The 16,739-nt window shown below is 41.3% G+C and overlaps 1 protein-coding gene and 1 long non-coding RNA gene across 5 annotated transcripts in view; one reads left to right on the top strand and one right to left on the bottom strand.

Annotated features, from left to right (window-relative positions):
• Positions 1-16,739, bottom strand: part of LOC310828090 — a 137,743-nt gene that overhangs the window by 4,238 nt on the left and 116,766 nt on the right. Inside the window, exon 5 of one of the 4 annotated variants that reach the window (XR_014556641.1) lies at positions 9,010-9,874. The exons of 1 other annotated variant lie outside the window; for it this stretch is intronic. This is a non-coding gene — a long non-coding RNA (uncharacterized lncRNA). Of the gene's footprint in view, positions 1-986; positions 1,076-9,009; positions 9,875-15,887; positions 15,990-16,739 lie in introns of those variants that run through there. 2 more of the 4 variants (XR_014556643.1, XR_014556644.1) reach the window with 2 other exon arrangements.
• The window catches only part of PTPRN2 (protein tyrosine phosphatase receptor type N2), a 608,845-nt gene that overhangs the window by 560,147 nt on the left and 31,959 nt on the right, over positions 1-16,739 (top strand). The window contains exons 17-19 of the mRNA XM_083704687.1: positions 6,520-6,597; positions 12,542-12,661; positions 15,734-15,900. Of these exons, the coding sequence (XP_083560813.1) occupies positions 6,520-6,597; positions 12,542-12,661; positions 15,734-15,900 (365 nt within the window). The remainder of the gene's footprint in view (positions 1-6,519; positions 6,598-12,541; positions 12,662-15,733; positions 15,901-16,739) is intronic.

The following is a 16,739-nucleotide window of genomic DNA, read 5'->3' as shown; positions in this document are numbered from 1 at the left end:
TTGATATTTGTCCTAATGAGCCAATTATTTGCTGTCTTATTCTCTAAAATGAACTTTGTGACCGTTTCTGATTTATCTATCTGTAGTGATAATTTCTGAGTGTACAGGAAGAAGCTGTGCTTTGATGTTCAAGACGTTTTGGCACAACATACAGATTTCATTTAACAACACTTCTCCATTGTTTCTGTGCTCAGAATATCTAGATGCCCTCAGGGATTGTTCAGAAACTTTACTCTTAAGCAGCCTAAACATTTTGTGCTAAGCTTTTATTGGTTGATGTTTCCAGCTGGGTTATATTAGTTAACGTGAATTTGAGCAAATTGATCTCAGTGGTGCTAAGATCCCGAATGACCTTCAGTGGTTCAAAGGATTTGGCTGAAAGGTTTATTCTGGCATCAGGATAATGTTCCAGCTTGTGCCTTTGCTCCACTGCCAGGACTTGACTCTGGTCTTTGGTCTGATGGTACTGCTGCTTTTTGACTCTTATCTCAGGACTTCGTCCATGCCCCACCAGCGTAGAATGAGGCATGGCTGAGACAAATGTGACTGACTACCCAGGGCATTCACTGCCTGTCAAGTTTACCCTTTCATGTTTTTATCCTGCCCTTTTCTCCAGGGCAACGCACATAGGATTTCCCTCAAGTCGCTTTTATGGATGAGTTGGTTTTGAACCTGAATCTCCCCAGCCCCAACTCAGTACAGTGGTACCTCGGGTTACAGACGCTTCAGGTTACCGACTCCGCTAACCCAGAAATAGTACCTCAGGTTAAGAACTTTGCTTCAGGATGAGAACAGAAATCGTGTGGCGGCAGCAGGAGGCCCCATTAGCTAAAATGGTACCTCAGGTTAAGAACAGTTTCAGGTTAAGAACGGACCTCCAGAACGAATTAAGTACTTAACCTGAGGTACCACTGTACTTTCCCCACTCCTAATGGTTTGTAAGTGGGGCAGCAACTTCTTACTACACTGACAAAGAAGAAGAAGAAGACTTGGAACCTACTCTGGTCACGCATCATCATCATTTTTAATTTGTATACCATCTTTCTATCTTACAATACTCAAGGCGGTTTACAAGCTGAAGAAACAAAAAATGTACATCTTATAACAATATAATGCACTACAAAAATGTGATAATAAAACAAAACTTTAAAACAAGCCACCTACATCAAAAAAGTAACATTCAACAATTATTAAAGGTAAAGGTAAAGGTACCCCTGCCCGTACGGGCCAGTCTTGACAGACTCTGGGGTTGTGCGCCCATCTCACTCAAGAGGCCAGGGGCCAGCGCTGTCCGGAGACACTTCCGGGTCACGTGGCCAGCGTGACAAAGCTGCATCTGGCGAGCCAGAGCCGCACACGGAAACGCCGTTTACCTTCCCGCTGGTAAGCGGTCCCTATTTATCTACTTGTACCCGGAGGTGCTTTCGAACTGCTAGGTTGGCAGGCGCTGGGACCGAGCAGCGGGAGCGCACCCCGCCGCAGGGATTCGAACCGCCGACCTTTCGATCGGCAAGTCCTAGGCGCTGAGGCTTTAACCCACAGCGCCACCTGCGTCCCTTCAACAATTATTAGAATAGTATAAAATAATAATAACATATAATAGTTAAACAGAAATCCACTCAACAGTTACAATAAATAATTTCTAAACTATAATCAATAAAACAACGGCAAGCCACAGTACATAAAATAATACAATACAAATTGAGAAGCAGAGACTAGAGGGTGGAGCAAGGCAGGTGGAAGGAGGCCTTGCCTGATGGAGTGTCGCCTCTCACAGTCCCCTTGCATAACTTTAAGGCAAGCTTAGCATAAACACACCAGTTCCCGGAGAGGAGATTGTGGCTGCTTTACTTCTCCTGTGATTCTGCTGCGAGCTAAGCCATGGTTTGGCTTAGCATGTTATCTGAAGCTGGGCTTGTGGCAAACCGTGAGCTGTAACCAAGGTTTGCTCTTAGGTTTTCAGCTCATGGTTTGTCAGTGCAGCAGGAGGAGGACCAAAGGTGAACTTCTCTATGTCTGCTTCCTTGTACCGTTTGTGAACCATCTTCCTGAGCAACCTGAAACCTTTCTCACAACTTGCTTCTCACCTACTTGTCTGCCCTGGCATCACCTAGATCTGATCCTGTTAACTCTTGCTTGCCCATAACCCCAGCCAGCCCACCCGTGAGGCAAGGTGAGGCGACTGCTTCTACAAGTGGCCTCTTAGTGAATAATAGGCACTGATAGTCTCCTCCCACACCTAGAGAGGAAATGGCGGGAGCTGCTTTCGGGGGTCTGCTGGGATATGTGCCTGCCTTCAAACATTGGGCAAGGTTGACTTTATTCCCTGTCCTTATTCCCAATGTAGATCTTCACTCCCCTTCTTTCCTCCATTTTATGGTTTGCCTCAGGTGTCTTGGGCCAGCCCTGCCCATGCCAGACCTAGCAAACTAGATTGCCAGCATCCTGTTGGAAGTTTAAGTTCCATGCTGGTGTGGTTTTGTTAAGTGTCCTAATAGCAACCTGTACCCAGGGGTCTTTGTGTTTGCAACCATAATAAATTTAAAAACCTCAGTACCAAGTGGAACAAAACTAGACAGTTTTCCACACATACCTAAGTATACAGCAGCACTTTTGCTGCCATTGTGCATGTTATTATCATGAGATCCAAAGTAGTTTAATAGGCTGTGCATCTATTTAGATCTTTGCATTTCAGCTGAACAGAGTGAAAATTGTGAATTAACATCCAAATCCTCCCAAATATATTTAGCATTGGGAATTTTAAAACACGCAAGTTAATAAAGGCATGCATTATTATTTTCAATTAGTTTAATCTTGGCAGGGGTCTGTAAATTCATTTATTAGCAGAGAAGAACGCTTTTTTGCCATCTTGGATATCCTCTGAGAACATACGCACGCTAGGCAATGCCAGTTTTTAGTGAGACTGATAACCTTTCTCCTCTTTGTTTTGTTCCGCATCAGTAGTAGACAACAGGCAATTTAAACATTTACATTCATTGAAGTGATATAATACATGCAAATTTGAAAGTGACCCAGCTATTTTTTCATGCAAACTAGTAATCCTAACCTGCATGTGTCTTCTCCATAGCTGCTTTCTGCACACCAGAATATAATAATTGCAAATGTCTGTGTTATTGTTAACTTGATGATACGTTTGACCGGTCTTTCCTCATTATGATGTCTGTAATGCTCAAAACTGCAGCTTTCTGACAACAGTTGATTTATACTGTAAGGCCAAGATTGGCCCTTTCCTGATTTATCAAATAGTGGAGGGTTTAGAAGTATTTCTTCCGTGACAGTGGCACTCACCTCATCACTGATTCAGCTTGCCTGTTCTCTTTGACATTGTGAATGAATACACACAGCTTCACTTTCCCCCCTTTCATTCACAAAGTTCGCACCATTTGAAATGTCAGCATAAGGAATGGAAAAGTAGAAATAAACAAATGCCGTGGAATCCAATGTCTTGCCTACAAGGGCAAAGATTTCTACCAGCCTACAGTCCAGGGGCAGCTAATGTGATGCCCTCAAGAGGTTGTTGGGACTACAGCTCCCATGAGTCTCAGCCAGCATGGCCAATGATCAAGGATGATGGAGTCCAGCAAGATCTGGAGCACACCATGTTGGCCACCCCAGTTGTAGTCTATCCTTAACCGCAACATTCTAGTTTTCCATGTGTAAGGGTCCGTTCTCCCCCAACGCATGCACAAAAGCGTTTTCACACTTGCAAAGTGCTGCCCGTAGTCTGAAGTAATCCAGTGCAGAAATGGTTTTAGTAATGAGCTTTTGTGGTGATGAGCTGCTTGCCTGTACCAGGGGTGGTTAACCTGTGGCCCTTGAGATGATGCTGGAGTGCAGCTTTGTGGCATTCCTGATCATTGGCCATGGGAGCCAGAGTCCCAGCAGCATCTGTTGGACCAACACTTCAGACATACCATTTTACCCATGAGAACCCCAAGATCTACCAGCCCAGACAGACTTGTATCTGCTAAAGTCTTGTAGTTGGGGCAGAACTGTGGGTTGTCTCAGGATATTCTGACCCAGTGATATATTTTTTTTCAGTGCTAGAACTGAAGCAAGCTCACACATAAAAGTTTGCGCCTGTTTAGCGTCCTTCATTGAGGCAATCTGATTTAGATGGGGGAAGTTGTTTTGCTCTTGCTATTTGGCAAGCAATTGAGAGAAACCCTACTTCAAATTACCAGCAGGTGCCAAACTACCTTCCAGCTACCGCAGTGTAGACTATGCCTTAGGTGACACACTGCAGGCTTCTTCCATTGCAAATGATGTCCAGTGATTCTAGGCTGGTTAGGCCACCGCATTTCCTTCCTCAAGGCCAGTGTTCCCTTTACCTGTGCTCCCATTTTTTGCCTTGGGCTGTGTTTCAGGAGGGAAAAAGGGAAAGCTGGGTTATGAAAGAAGCACAGCACTTCCAAATGTGGTCATGTAAATAAATGAATGTGACCTTCTCCTTTGGATATGCTAAAGTTGTTAAATAAAACAAAACTGAATCATTATCTACTAGAAGCAGCAAGCATGTGTTGCAAATTATACTGGGGTTTTTAAAAATATATATAATAACGTGTTATATTTTATTATTGTGATGTGCTTTATGTATCTGTTTTTTTGCCATTTCCTTCAATCATGGGAGCCACCCACTCAAATGAGCAGTGACTAGGGGAGATCTAGAACTTCACAACTAGTTCCATGCTCCCAATGTATATTTTGGCCTGTGGTTCTTTGAACAGTATTACACCCTAATGGATATTATGTCCTGCATTTGAAATTATGGAATCTGCTGTTGCTATTGTTTAACAATCAGGAGAAATCTTAACCAATCTGCTTCAAATCGCCTAGAGGCATACCAAGAGGTGAAATTATGGGTTTTTAAGAAGCAGTTTGTGATACCACATGGGAAACTGATATTCAAAGAAAATAATTTAGAAACTGCACAGCAAATCCCCAAACCACTTGATGTGCCTAAAATAGTTTTTTTGGTCCCGGTCAATGTACAATGTGTTGAATCCAGTGGACCACAAAATATGAAATGTGGTGTTGATGCCCTGGAATTGGTTGCAGCCAAGGTCCAAAAACTCCTGGCTGAAAATACTACCGATCATGTAGGCAGAACGACTCCATAAGTAAAAGAGAACTTCTGAAAGTAATAAAATAATCCAGGCCTGAGTTAGGAATCTGTGATTGTATCACCAGATTTTTAAAAACAAAAATGGAAATGCAGCTCTGGGGATATAGCTCCAGAATTTCATTCCAGGCCATTTCCCCGAACAAAACCCCATGCTGCTATGTGTTACACAGGGAAAACACAAATACAAGCATCTATAATTTTTCCCCGGGGGACAAACAGCAGTACAGGGGCCTTTTAAATTGGAAAAAGTGTGTGTGTGTGTGTGTTAAAAGCACAGCCAGCAAACTCACACAATTACAACCCCATTAAAAGTAAAACCAAACAAGTTGGAAAATGCAATCACGAATCTCCAACCTAACAAGTGGTTCCGCCTTAGAACTGCTGGCTTGTGTTTATAAATGTTAATATATTGAGTGTTGCAGGCGCTGCTATCTGCTATTGCTTAAAATTTTGACAAAACTTTTTTTTGGGGGGGTGAGGGTAGATTCTACTGCTCAGTACAATTTAGCACTTGTTGAAATAATTGAGAGTTGTGCTCCTGCAACTGCAAGCATAATGTCAGCCTTGTTCATGTGTGTGTGTGTGTGTGTGTGTGTGTGTGTGTGTGTGTTTTAATTCTTTCTAAGGATTACAATCAATGGGTTTTTTGTTGTTTTCCTTGTGTTTAAATTCCCATCAGCCAATCTTGTCCTTATCAGGAGAATGGGGCCAAAGATTTAAGACCAGAAAACCCACCCATCTGTTTGAAAACACTCATTGTAACGACCTAATCCTCTTTACTCTCCTAGCTTTGTTTCTGAGGATCTCTTTTTTCCCTACTCAGTCACTCTTTGAAATAGATGTAATAATTAAGGTCTTTAAACAGAACTTCTTTTATTGAGGGTTAGAAGCCTGCATTTTTAAACAAACAAACTGACCAGAAAAGGCCAGGATTGAGTTTGTTCTTCAGTTTTGGCTTGTTTCTAGATGCCCTTGAGTGCTATGACAGAAATGGAAGAGATGCTTAAATGTGCCCGGCATCCCTAATGCCCTGCATTGAGAAATGTTTTGAAGTGGCTTGTAGGTTGCTATGAGACTGAAAACCCCGAGTAAATGCTTTTTTTTTTTGTCAGCGAATGCTCCTTAAATGATTTCACGTTACATATTTAAAACATAGATCGCTGACCTTGTGACATCTTAGTATTAGACGACACATCCTGTTCTGTCGGAGAAAGGAACTCTTATTCTGAGGAAAGGAAATAACACACTTTTTCCTCCTTTCAAGAGAAGTGCTCTCCTAGTTGATCAGTTCACTAATGCACTGCAAAATTGCTATTTTCGCTGTTTTGTGGCAATTTTCTCTCCCTGCGTCTAATTGCTTTTTCCTTTTTCAGATGGACCATGATCCTAGGAACCCTGCTTATATAGCTGCTCAGGGCGCCCTGCCTTCTACGGTCACAGACTTCTGGCAGGTAAAAAGCCTTTGTTGAACTGCTTTTAGGAACATAGGGAGGTGCTTCACCCTGAGCCAGACCATTGGTGCATCTAGGCTAATATTACCCTGACTGGCCCTGGCTCTCTAGGGTTTCAAATGGAACATTCCCAGTCCTAATGGAAATGTCCGGGATCAAACTTGGGAAGTTCTGCATACCAATCAGATGCTCTGCTGGTTCATGCTGCAGCCATCCTTTCACAATTGCATATACATTTCTAACTACATCTTAAGCATAACAGTATTGCGAGCTGCAGCAAAATACAGGGTTGTAATATCATACATGTAATATTAAAAACCTGCACTGGGTTGGGTATAGCTATGGCGGTGATTTTGTTTGTGGACAAATGGATTCGGTTCAATGTACACTCCGCAGACGTGCAGTCTGCGTGTTGGGGTGAAACATGCCCCTACCCCTCACATCACAATAAGGACCATGGAGCAATTTTTGCTGAATGAGTCTGTGTGTGGAATCTTAGCATGCCTAGTTGAAGCAAACCTGGGCTGTGGAAATAGAATGGATATCAGCAGAATTTGAGGTGACAATTGGGTTGTCAAATTTGGGGTGGGAGAAGGGAGAACTGAGATGAAAAATGATTCCTTCCTAGGATCTGCTGAGAAGAGAATATCATGGAAACCCCAAGGAAAAGTAGCAGTCACTCAGTTCCTAGCAGGAGGTTTAGGGAAGTGTGCTAAGATCCAGATGTGGCCTTATTCCTATGTTGTTACATGTGCACAGGGTTGGGAAATGTTGTTTGCTTGCCACTAATGCAATTTTCTAATTTTTCAAGTACTTTGTAATGCAAGCATAGAGCTGCTGAAAACCACATACTTTTATACATCAATAGGTTTTCCTTCCGGACCCAAATAGGTGCTTTTTAAAGTTTAGCATTTCATGTTATATAAGCTTTTCCCCATTAAATCCTTAACTGAGTTGGGGGCTAAAGGAAGGAAGGAAGGAAGGAAGGAAGGAAGGAAGGAAAGAAAGAAGGAAAGAAAGAAAAGAAAAGATAGATAAGATGATAAGATAAGATAAGATAAGATAAGATAAGATAAGATAGAGGTCGTATTCACCTAAGTTTTACTTAGAGTAAATCAAATCCATTGAAATTAGTGAATATGCCTCACTTAGGTCCATTAATTTTAGTGGGTCTACTCTGAGTAAAAGTTAGTTGAATACCACCCAGAATATCTTCAAGTTCCTATATATGTATGTGTTTCAGACTAGGGGGAGGTTCATAAAAGGGCAGGATCCCAAAGCCTGTCCACCGTTTCATGAACCAAACAGCTGATTCACCTTTGCTCCTTTAAGACTTAAGATATTCAAAACTGCTGCTTGTTGGAATTTCAGAATTCCAACACACTTGCAAGGTTGAAAAAGATTTAAGGTGGGCCAAACACAAATCAGCACCCTATGTCAAAAACAAAGCCATAGTTCACCTCCCCCACCCCATAATAGTCTTTACTTGGGTCCCAGTCTTCAGTGTGTAGCTGGAAGTGTGGAAGCAGAAAAAAATACTCTTTTTCCTTGCACTTTGCAAACCAAGCAAGCTCTGGATTGCACCCACCCCTCCCTCCATTGCAAATGGATCTTTCTGGCACCACCTTAACTGAAGAGAATGGGCAGCAGATTTGCTTTTTGTTTTGCTGTGCTCTTCAGATTCTCCCAGGGTAGAAAACCTTGAATTCACTCAAGGAGGGGAAACTGGGGTGGATTCTGATTGCAAAATAAGGAATACTTAACACCAAAAAACCCAAGTTGCTCCACACCAAAGAGATGTCATTTGAAGGCCCATGGTAGCCAGATAGCAATTATGCAGCTTGATGGAACCCATTTTCCCATGGGCCCCTGTTCTGATTATGAATTCAAGGCTCTCTTGAAGCCCACAGTAATAGCAGAACAACCGTATTCTGGAGTATATCAGCCTCGCAATTGCGAATGGGTTGGACAAGAAGGGAAGTTTATGGGGGAACCAAAATATAACCTGTACCTCTCTATCAGTGGGGTTTTACTTAGTGTTGCATTAGGTTAGTGCATGTTAAACCCTGATTTTCATAGTCAAGCCAGTGCTCTTCTCCTTGTTTCTTTGCAATAATTTAATAGCCAAAGTCCATAAAATTGAAATTAGGATATCTGGTTTGCCTGAGTTAGGAAGGGTAGTTGTAAGTAAACTTGCTTTTTAAAGGCTGATCCTGATGTTGCTTTTCAGTCCTATGGAAAGCAATATCCATGAGCTGAACATGTCCCATATCTTACTATTTTCAATGTTCCCTAAGATTTTTTAATGTTGAATTTGAACTGGGGAACCTTTGTGGGAACCTGTCTTGCTAGTTTTGAAAGCGCTTCATAGGCTGCTGGTTTACATGACCAGTTCAAGATTCAAGTCCTGACCTGGGTTCCAAGTTACTTAGGACTGCATAGGAATCTAAAGGAACCCCTCCTTGATTTCAACCCTCCTAGACGCTCACTTCATCCGCTGAGGTATTCAACTGGGCGCAGCTATAGTGTTCCACCTGTAGAACTTCCTGCTCCAGAGACTTTGCCCAGGATCAGCTTTGCAGTTATTTAGGCACCAGTGTAAAAACAATGAAGTCAACCAGGTGGCAACAGAGGTGATGAGTAAGCAAAGCTAGGGTGCTTCAGGAAAGCCTTTCTGGAGGCTACTGAGGAGTGAAATAGCCCTTCAGAGTGATGTGTTGCCTCCTGGAGAGCTCTGTTCTAATGACAAAGTTTGCATGTTGTGCTTGGTATGAACTTCAGGGGGTGCTATAAAGTCTCCTGCTGCCTCTCAGACTCAATTGTGAAGGCAGGATCTGCATAGCTGCAGAACATGTTGAGGGAAGCATCTGTCTGAGGGCATGAGCAAGAGAACCTTTAGCAGTAGGGCTGGGGTTTCTCAGTCCCTTGGGCTTCCACCACCTTCACCATGGAATTCAGTGGTTGTTTCCCAGAATGATCCAAACTAGGCATCTGCCCATTGTCAGGGTCCAGGTCTCCTTTGGTCATAAAGAAGTGCTGGGTCCAGGTTGTGGGTATGAAGCTAGATAAAGATTGAATGTTTGTCATGTCGCAACCTGCATGCAAGCACAAGCCCATTCAGAACTGAGGCCCACAGGTGGAATCCAGCGACATCTGTTGGCTTTCTATGTATACAGCAAGATTTTGAACAAGTGATCCCAGAAGAGGTACAGTTAGGTGACAGACTGCTGTGTGCCTGGATTGGATTCATTTTAAAAGAGAGTTGAGGGAGGTTCTTCTACGTTTGGGGTAGGAGATGGGAATGGGAGACGAATACAAAGAACCTTTAATGCAGATGTTTAATAGCACATTATATTAGACATCCATCTTCAGTTAATTTGTAGCAGTTAGTCTACCTGGTCAGCCATTACAAATGTTCTGCTTGGTCCTTTGAACATATATTCTTACAGAAGAATGAGGGCACCACAGACTGGCCTTACTGTGAAGCATTTGATTCAGGAAGCAGACGTCAAAGTGATGATAGTGTTTCTATGTACATTGAAAACTTCTCAAAGAGCAACATGCTAGAATGGTATATAAACTGTATAAATAAAATAAATACCTAAATATTATTAGAAGACTTAAGTTGTATTTTTCCCCAACATCAATTATTATTGCTAATAAAATATTAGCTTAGGGAAAAGGATAGGAGAAAATGTTGGGGAGGTGGGGTTAATGGGGAAATGGTATAGACATCAATATGACTGCAATATCCTAGAATTCCATTGTTGGAATTCAGTTGTGGCGTTGATAGCGTTGAGTGTCATGCACCTCATAACATGACTTGGAAAGAAATATGGTACCCTAGAGTAACTTTGAAATTGTTTGTTGAAATTAACTTTCATTTGGATTTATGCTTAAGGAAATTTTCAGAGATTTGAGGAAGTTCCTCTGTAATGAAATGCTGCTCTCCCTATGTCTTTTTTTCTTTCTTTTTTTAAGCCCATGGAAAGGGATGCCAAACTGTAAGGATTCCTCTCCCTCTCTCTAAATGAGTGGGCTTTCATAATGTTACACTTGGGTGGCACAAGCAACTGCTGGATGATTAGTTTATGACCTAGATCATTGTGTTTTTATTGCACTCATAAAAACCGTGTTTCTCCTCATTTTCGTAATGGCTTCATTGAGCTTCTATACCTTCTAAAGGCACATTAAATCGTTATATGATAGAAGCACAAGCTAGCCTGGCCAATTTGTGGTGCGGTTTCATTTTTTCTATAGTACAGATACAGTTAAAATAAAAGAGAGAGAGACTGTAGAATTCTATGGAGCGGAGTGTATGAACTAATGTAACTGGCAGCATCTTTCAATTCAAGGTTTCGCTGAAATTAATAAAAACCCTATTAAAGAAATAGAAAAACGAACCTTAGTCGTTATTCGTTGCTTTAGATCCAACATACTATTTTTGCATTGTTAAGAATTTGCAGCAAGATTATTTATACCCTGTGATTTCAGTGGAACCAGGAAATCACTTTGGGAATACAGGGTCAGCATAGAAAGTTTTACTCTTTCCAGAGAGACAGGTTTTACAATAAAAGTGTGTAAAAGTAGTCTCTAGCATTACAATATACCTTTGTCTTTGTCTTAATGCTATCCAAAATTTGTATAAAGGCTTTCCCCCCTTTTTTCCTTTTAAAAAGAGTCATTGTTGTGTAAATAAAGCAAATGAAATTAAGGTAAAAATAAATCCCTGTGCCACAAAGAAGGAAGCTTTTAATTGAATGTAACATCCCTGTGCTTCTTATCCGAATGCCCCCTTTTCTTGTTTACTCCATTTACATTTCAATGCAGTCGCTTATAAATATTTCTGCGAAATAAACGTAACCCCTTGCAGTAAGTCCAATTTCCTTTTCATGAGATAATTTTGTATGCTAATAAAAAGACAATGAAAATTGCATGCAAATATAGCATCAATGTACACCACAATAATGAAGACTTTTCTTGATTATGCAGCTCCATATTAATTCAGGAGGGTTTTTGTTCAACAACAGGCTGTTTTTCCAGCACAGATATACTACCCTAGCTTGTTTTGTTGCTTCTATGAATAACATCTAGCGGACCTTTAATTGAGAGTGCCTTAGATTCTTGTTTGCTTGCTCTGGGGCGACACTACATTATTAAACAGTCCCACTGTTGAAGTTTCCTTGTTATCATATGTTCATGGTGATATCTGTATATTTTGGGAAAATATAGCCCAGAGGGTAGGTTGCATTATATTTTATTTTACATGTATTTCTTGAAAAATTTATGAGTAAAATCTGAAACCTGTAGTGTCGATTTTTGCTACTGAGTAGACCCATTGACTTGTTGTAGGATGATTCATTTGGGATGGGAGGGGAGAATAAGTATTACACCAATACCACTCCAGAAGGCAACTGGTTTTTGTTTTTTTGTCTGCTGTTTTTCTAGCATTAATATGACAGCTCAACTGATTATCTTTTAACATGGCAGGCATCTAAAAGAAGCAGCATCTCTCTTTGACTTAGCATGACAGATTTTGCTGCTATTTTGTTAATTGCACACATCCATATTGGGTTTGCGTACTGCAACCAAATATGATGCAGCAGACTTTCTCCGAAAAGCACTATTGTTTCCTCTGTAAATTGGGAGTGTGAAAGTGAAAAAAGAACTGGAGATAATTGTAAAGAAAGGCATAGAATTTATTTTAGAAGTATTTGGAGGAATTCTTTGGAGATTCTTTAATATTTCATGTGAACATGCAAAATATGACGCTAGTTTATTCAGAGATTTGGAAGCAGCTGCAGAGAAAAGTGTCTAATGAAAATGAAATACATTTCCTGTGAATGGAATAAATTTCGATTGTGTGTCTGAGTGCCGTAATTATACATGTCATGCAGTAATTAGGCAGTCACAGTGTGGCCACGGTGTCTTTCTTTGTGTGCAGATGGTCTGGGAAAACGGCTGTGTCGTTATTGTCATGCTGACACCCCTTGCTGAAAACGGAGTCAAACAGTGCTACCACTATTGGCCAGATGAAGGGTCAAACCTCTACCATATCTACGAGGTACTTAAACAAAATATCTGCTTGTAAACCTGACAGTAAGTGTGTGGATTGATTTCATACAGAGGAAAATATTGCTTAATGGGATTTGACCTGCAAACTGAGCTGAGGTCTACCATAAAATGCAATCTTGTGGTTCTTGAATCATTTCAGCTTCATTGAAAATTCTATGCATATCTTGATAGAACGGTTAGCAGGAAAGCAATTCTGTGCAGATTCTAAATATATACATGACCAAAGAGGTTTGGAAATTAGAATGCGCTCTCTCTCTCTCTCTCTCTCTCTCACACACACACACACACACACAGATGCACACAAATTTAAAATACAAATAAGGGGGGAATTAAAATGTATACATTATAAGAAAATATTGTGCCTATAAATATTTAACAGCAGCTGTAGGCTCCACACCCTATCAAAAGGCCTACCTATGATTTTGATAATTAAGCTAATTTTTGTTTAGCATTTTTTCAATTCAGAACTGTAGATGTACATAGCTGCGACACCCCAAATAGCCCAATGCACTGAGGTGGCTGCAGCAATCTGGTCTATCTTGCTATAAGACCAGGCATTTTGACTCCGCTATAAAAGCTTACTAAATTATATAGGGTGCCAAGTCCTGAGCGAAACCTATTTCAACCATAATTCCTAACAGATAGTGCATAGGAGGTAGACCTCCACCATCTTTCTCATTCTGTTCACTTGAGAACAACACACAAAAACGTATTAGGGATTAAATTTTTGCTTTGCAAAAATGTGTATATTGCGACAAATTGATCAATAATGAGCTGCTGAAAACCAGATACATTTATACATCAGTGGGGCTTCCCTCTGGACCGAAATAGGTACCTTTTAAAGTTTCCATCCTGACCACTACTTTGTTGTAGGCAGGTCCTCTGCAACTGTTGTTTCTATTAAAACAGGTATGGGGATCCCATAATGCTCCAGATGTTGAACTCCAACTCCCATGGGCTCTGGCCAAAATGCCTAATGGTCAGGGCTGGATAGAAGTTGCAGTCCAGCAACATCTGCAGGGCCATGTTAAGTCAGTTAAATCAAAATTTGTTTCCTGTGTAAAATTGTCTTGCCAGGTTATACGATACAGAAATACTTGGAATAAGCAATAACTAATGGCAACACTTCTTAAACAAATATGGCCTCACTCTGCTTTGTATCTATAGATTCCAGCTTGATTCTATGCAAAAGTCAAACAGCCATAGTTGTTGACTTCTACATGCATGGGGGAAGAGTTTATTATACACAAGTGGCGGGGGGAGAGGAGGAATTCAGTGAGGACTGGTAGGGGAGACCTCTTTTTGTGTATCTCTGATGGTCAACAAGCAGTAGTCACATTCGATAGAGATGTTTAAGGAATTTCCTATTTTGGAATGCAAACTTAACTCGACCACACCTCCTGTACGTTGAGGTGTGGATTCTAATGTCATTATCCTTTGCATTTCGCTCTACTCCAAATTTTGCAGTGCAGTTCTTGGCTTAAAAAACAAACAACAACTCAAAATATATTTTAAATTATGTATTTTAGGATATATGCATAGTGTTAAAGGCTATAAATGAGTAATTTGCATTCATGGTTTGTTTTTAAAATGCATATGTGCAGAAATGGGGCATGAATACATGCAAAAGTGATGCAGAACAGAAATTGATTGAACCAACCATGCTTAAGTATGGATAGTGAATCTGTTTCTCTAGGCATTATCTGTGTCTGCTTCTAGGTGTGAAGGGCCATCTGCATCTCCTATAACACGTTTCACTTTCAGAACTTTCTTTGGTGCAGGATCAGCTCTGATTCTGCTTAATGTTAAAGCAGGATAAAGAAGCAAAGATATATATAAGCCTAAATTAGGTTGAATTACTGGTGATCGTATTAAAACAACTTAAGATAAGAGTTTTTGGATTTAAGCAGAATTAATAGGCTTAAATCAAATCCTATTTGTAAATGGAATGAACCAATCACCATGCCGGTGCATAGCAATCCTGTTCTGGTAACGCAGCGGCCTGATTCTGCATTGGGAATACAGTGGTACCAGAGGTCCGTTTGTAAACCAAAACAGGTTGTAACCCAAGGCGCGCTTTCGCCAGTGGGGCCTCCAATTTTTTTTTGTTCATAATCCCCCCAAAATGGGTTGTAATCCAAAAAAAGGTTGCAAACCGGGACACACACTTTTGACATGTTTGTTATCCAAAATGTTTGCAAACCAAGATGCATGCAAACCAAGGTACCACTGTATTTAAAACTGCTATGCTGTGCCTGACCACTGGTCCATGTAGTTCAGTATTGTGTTCAAAGCTTCAAGGTGTCTAGGGTTGAGTCCAGAGCCTTAATGAAAAGCATATCCCTTACCACTGACAATGCTAGGTCCATCCAGCACAAATGTTTAGGCTTGAGATACAAAACACTTTTTTAAGTAAATAAGAGTAACCGGCTGTTCATCAAATAACTCAAGCCACATTACTTCTCTGTGACCAAATAGCAGGGTCAGTGTAGTCCATTTGAGTGTGTGAGGCAAAACAGGAAAGTTGTCGTTCTGTGTCCCTAAACCCCCACTGAAGCCTCGCTTACCTGGGTCAGTCGGTCAACCTCTAGGCTCCAGAGAGATCTTACAAGAGCCTTGTGGGATCCTGTGAGAGTTTCATGAGATTTCATGGGGCTCTTGTAAAAAGCTCCCCCTCCTTGCTTCTCTGGTGGGTAGCACCCACGTTTTGCAGCATTTTATTATTGTGTTGTTTATGATAATAAGGGTTTTTTATTGTGTTTATTGCTAGTTTAATAGTATAGGCCGCTTTACGTGGGCCATTTTTGTTTGGAAAAGTAGCATTTTAAGTTCATACAACTTTTCCCATTGGAGCAGATTGTCAAAAATATGTATTTGACTTTTCAAGTAATAAGCAAAATAAGAAGAATTCCTAAATAAGCCCACTCCAACAAGGCACATGTTTTCTGTCCAAAAGAGGATATTTTGAAATGTCAGATATTCCCAATAGATCATGCCATGTGTGTGATTATCTGCTGTATTCCATATTTAATTCACTTTTATATTTTTCGTGCAATGGCAGGTAAATCTGGTCTCAGAGCACATCTGGTGTGAAGATTTCCTTGTGAGAAGCTTCTACTTGAAAAACCTACAAACCAATGAGACTCGAACCGTGACACAGTTCCATTTCCTTACCTGGCATGACCAGAAAGTGCCCGCTTCCACAAGGTCCCTTTTGGATTTTCGCAGGTACAACACAAAGAGTGAATAGTTTTAAGTTAGGTGCATATAGTGGCTGGTGAGTCAGACATGCTTCTGGGACTGTTTCTGAGTGCCGCCTAAAATGCCATCAAAAGTTGCTCATAAGGAAACTCGGATATATGACACACACCCCTCCCAAATTTCTTTCTAGTGGCTGGTGTAGGCAGATGTAGTGGTGCAAATGGATTCTGTGTGTAAGTAAATAATGGCACACGGTATTTTTAGCACCATGATCAGTGTGCTGGCTTGGAATCTAAAGCAGCGATTTTATCTATGCATAAGGTGTTTGTTTGCATTATATGCAGTGGCCACAGTAGAGAAACTTTACCTGCACAGCCAAGTATGTTGTTGCATGTGTCTGCCTTCAGGTGCAGTTCATGCATGGAGCCCTTTTGCTAAAGTCATGCCAATGTACCAAGGTAATGTCACCATGCCCTGCTTGGGGCATCAAGCGAAATGAACCCAATTGCATTAATTAGAACAAGGTTAAATATGAAGATGGGACGCAGGTGGCGCTGTGGGTTAAAGCCTCAGCGCCTAGGACTTGCCGATTGAAAGGTCGGCGGTTCGAATCCCTGCAGCGGGGTGCGCTCCCGCTGCTCGGTCCCAGCGCCTGCCAACCTAGCAGTTCGAAAGCACCTCCGGGTGCAAGTAGATAAATAGGGACCGCTTACCAGCGGGAAGGTAAACGGCGTTTCCGTGTGCGGCTCTGGCTCGCCAGATGCAGCTTTGTCACGCTGGCCACGTGACCCGGAAGTGTCTCCGGACAGCGCTGGCCCCTGGCCTCTTGAGTGAGATGGGCGCACAACCCCAGAGTCTGTCAAGAC

Source organism: Podarcis gaigeae (assembly GCF_964106915.1).
Source record: "Podarcis gaigeae genome assembly, chromosome: 12".
Lineage (NCBI taxonomy): Eukaryota > Metazoa > Chordata > Lepidosauria > Squamata > Lacertidae > Podarcis > Podarcis gaigeae.
Note: the sequence above shows the minus strand (reverse complement) of the source record. Positions and strands in the feature narration are given on the sequence as shown.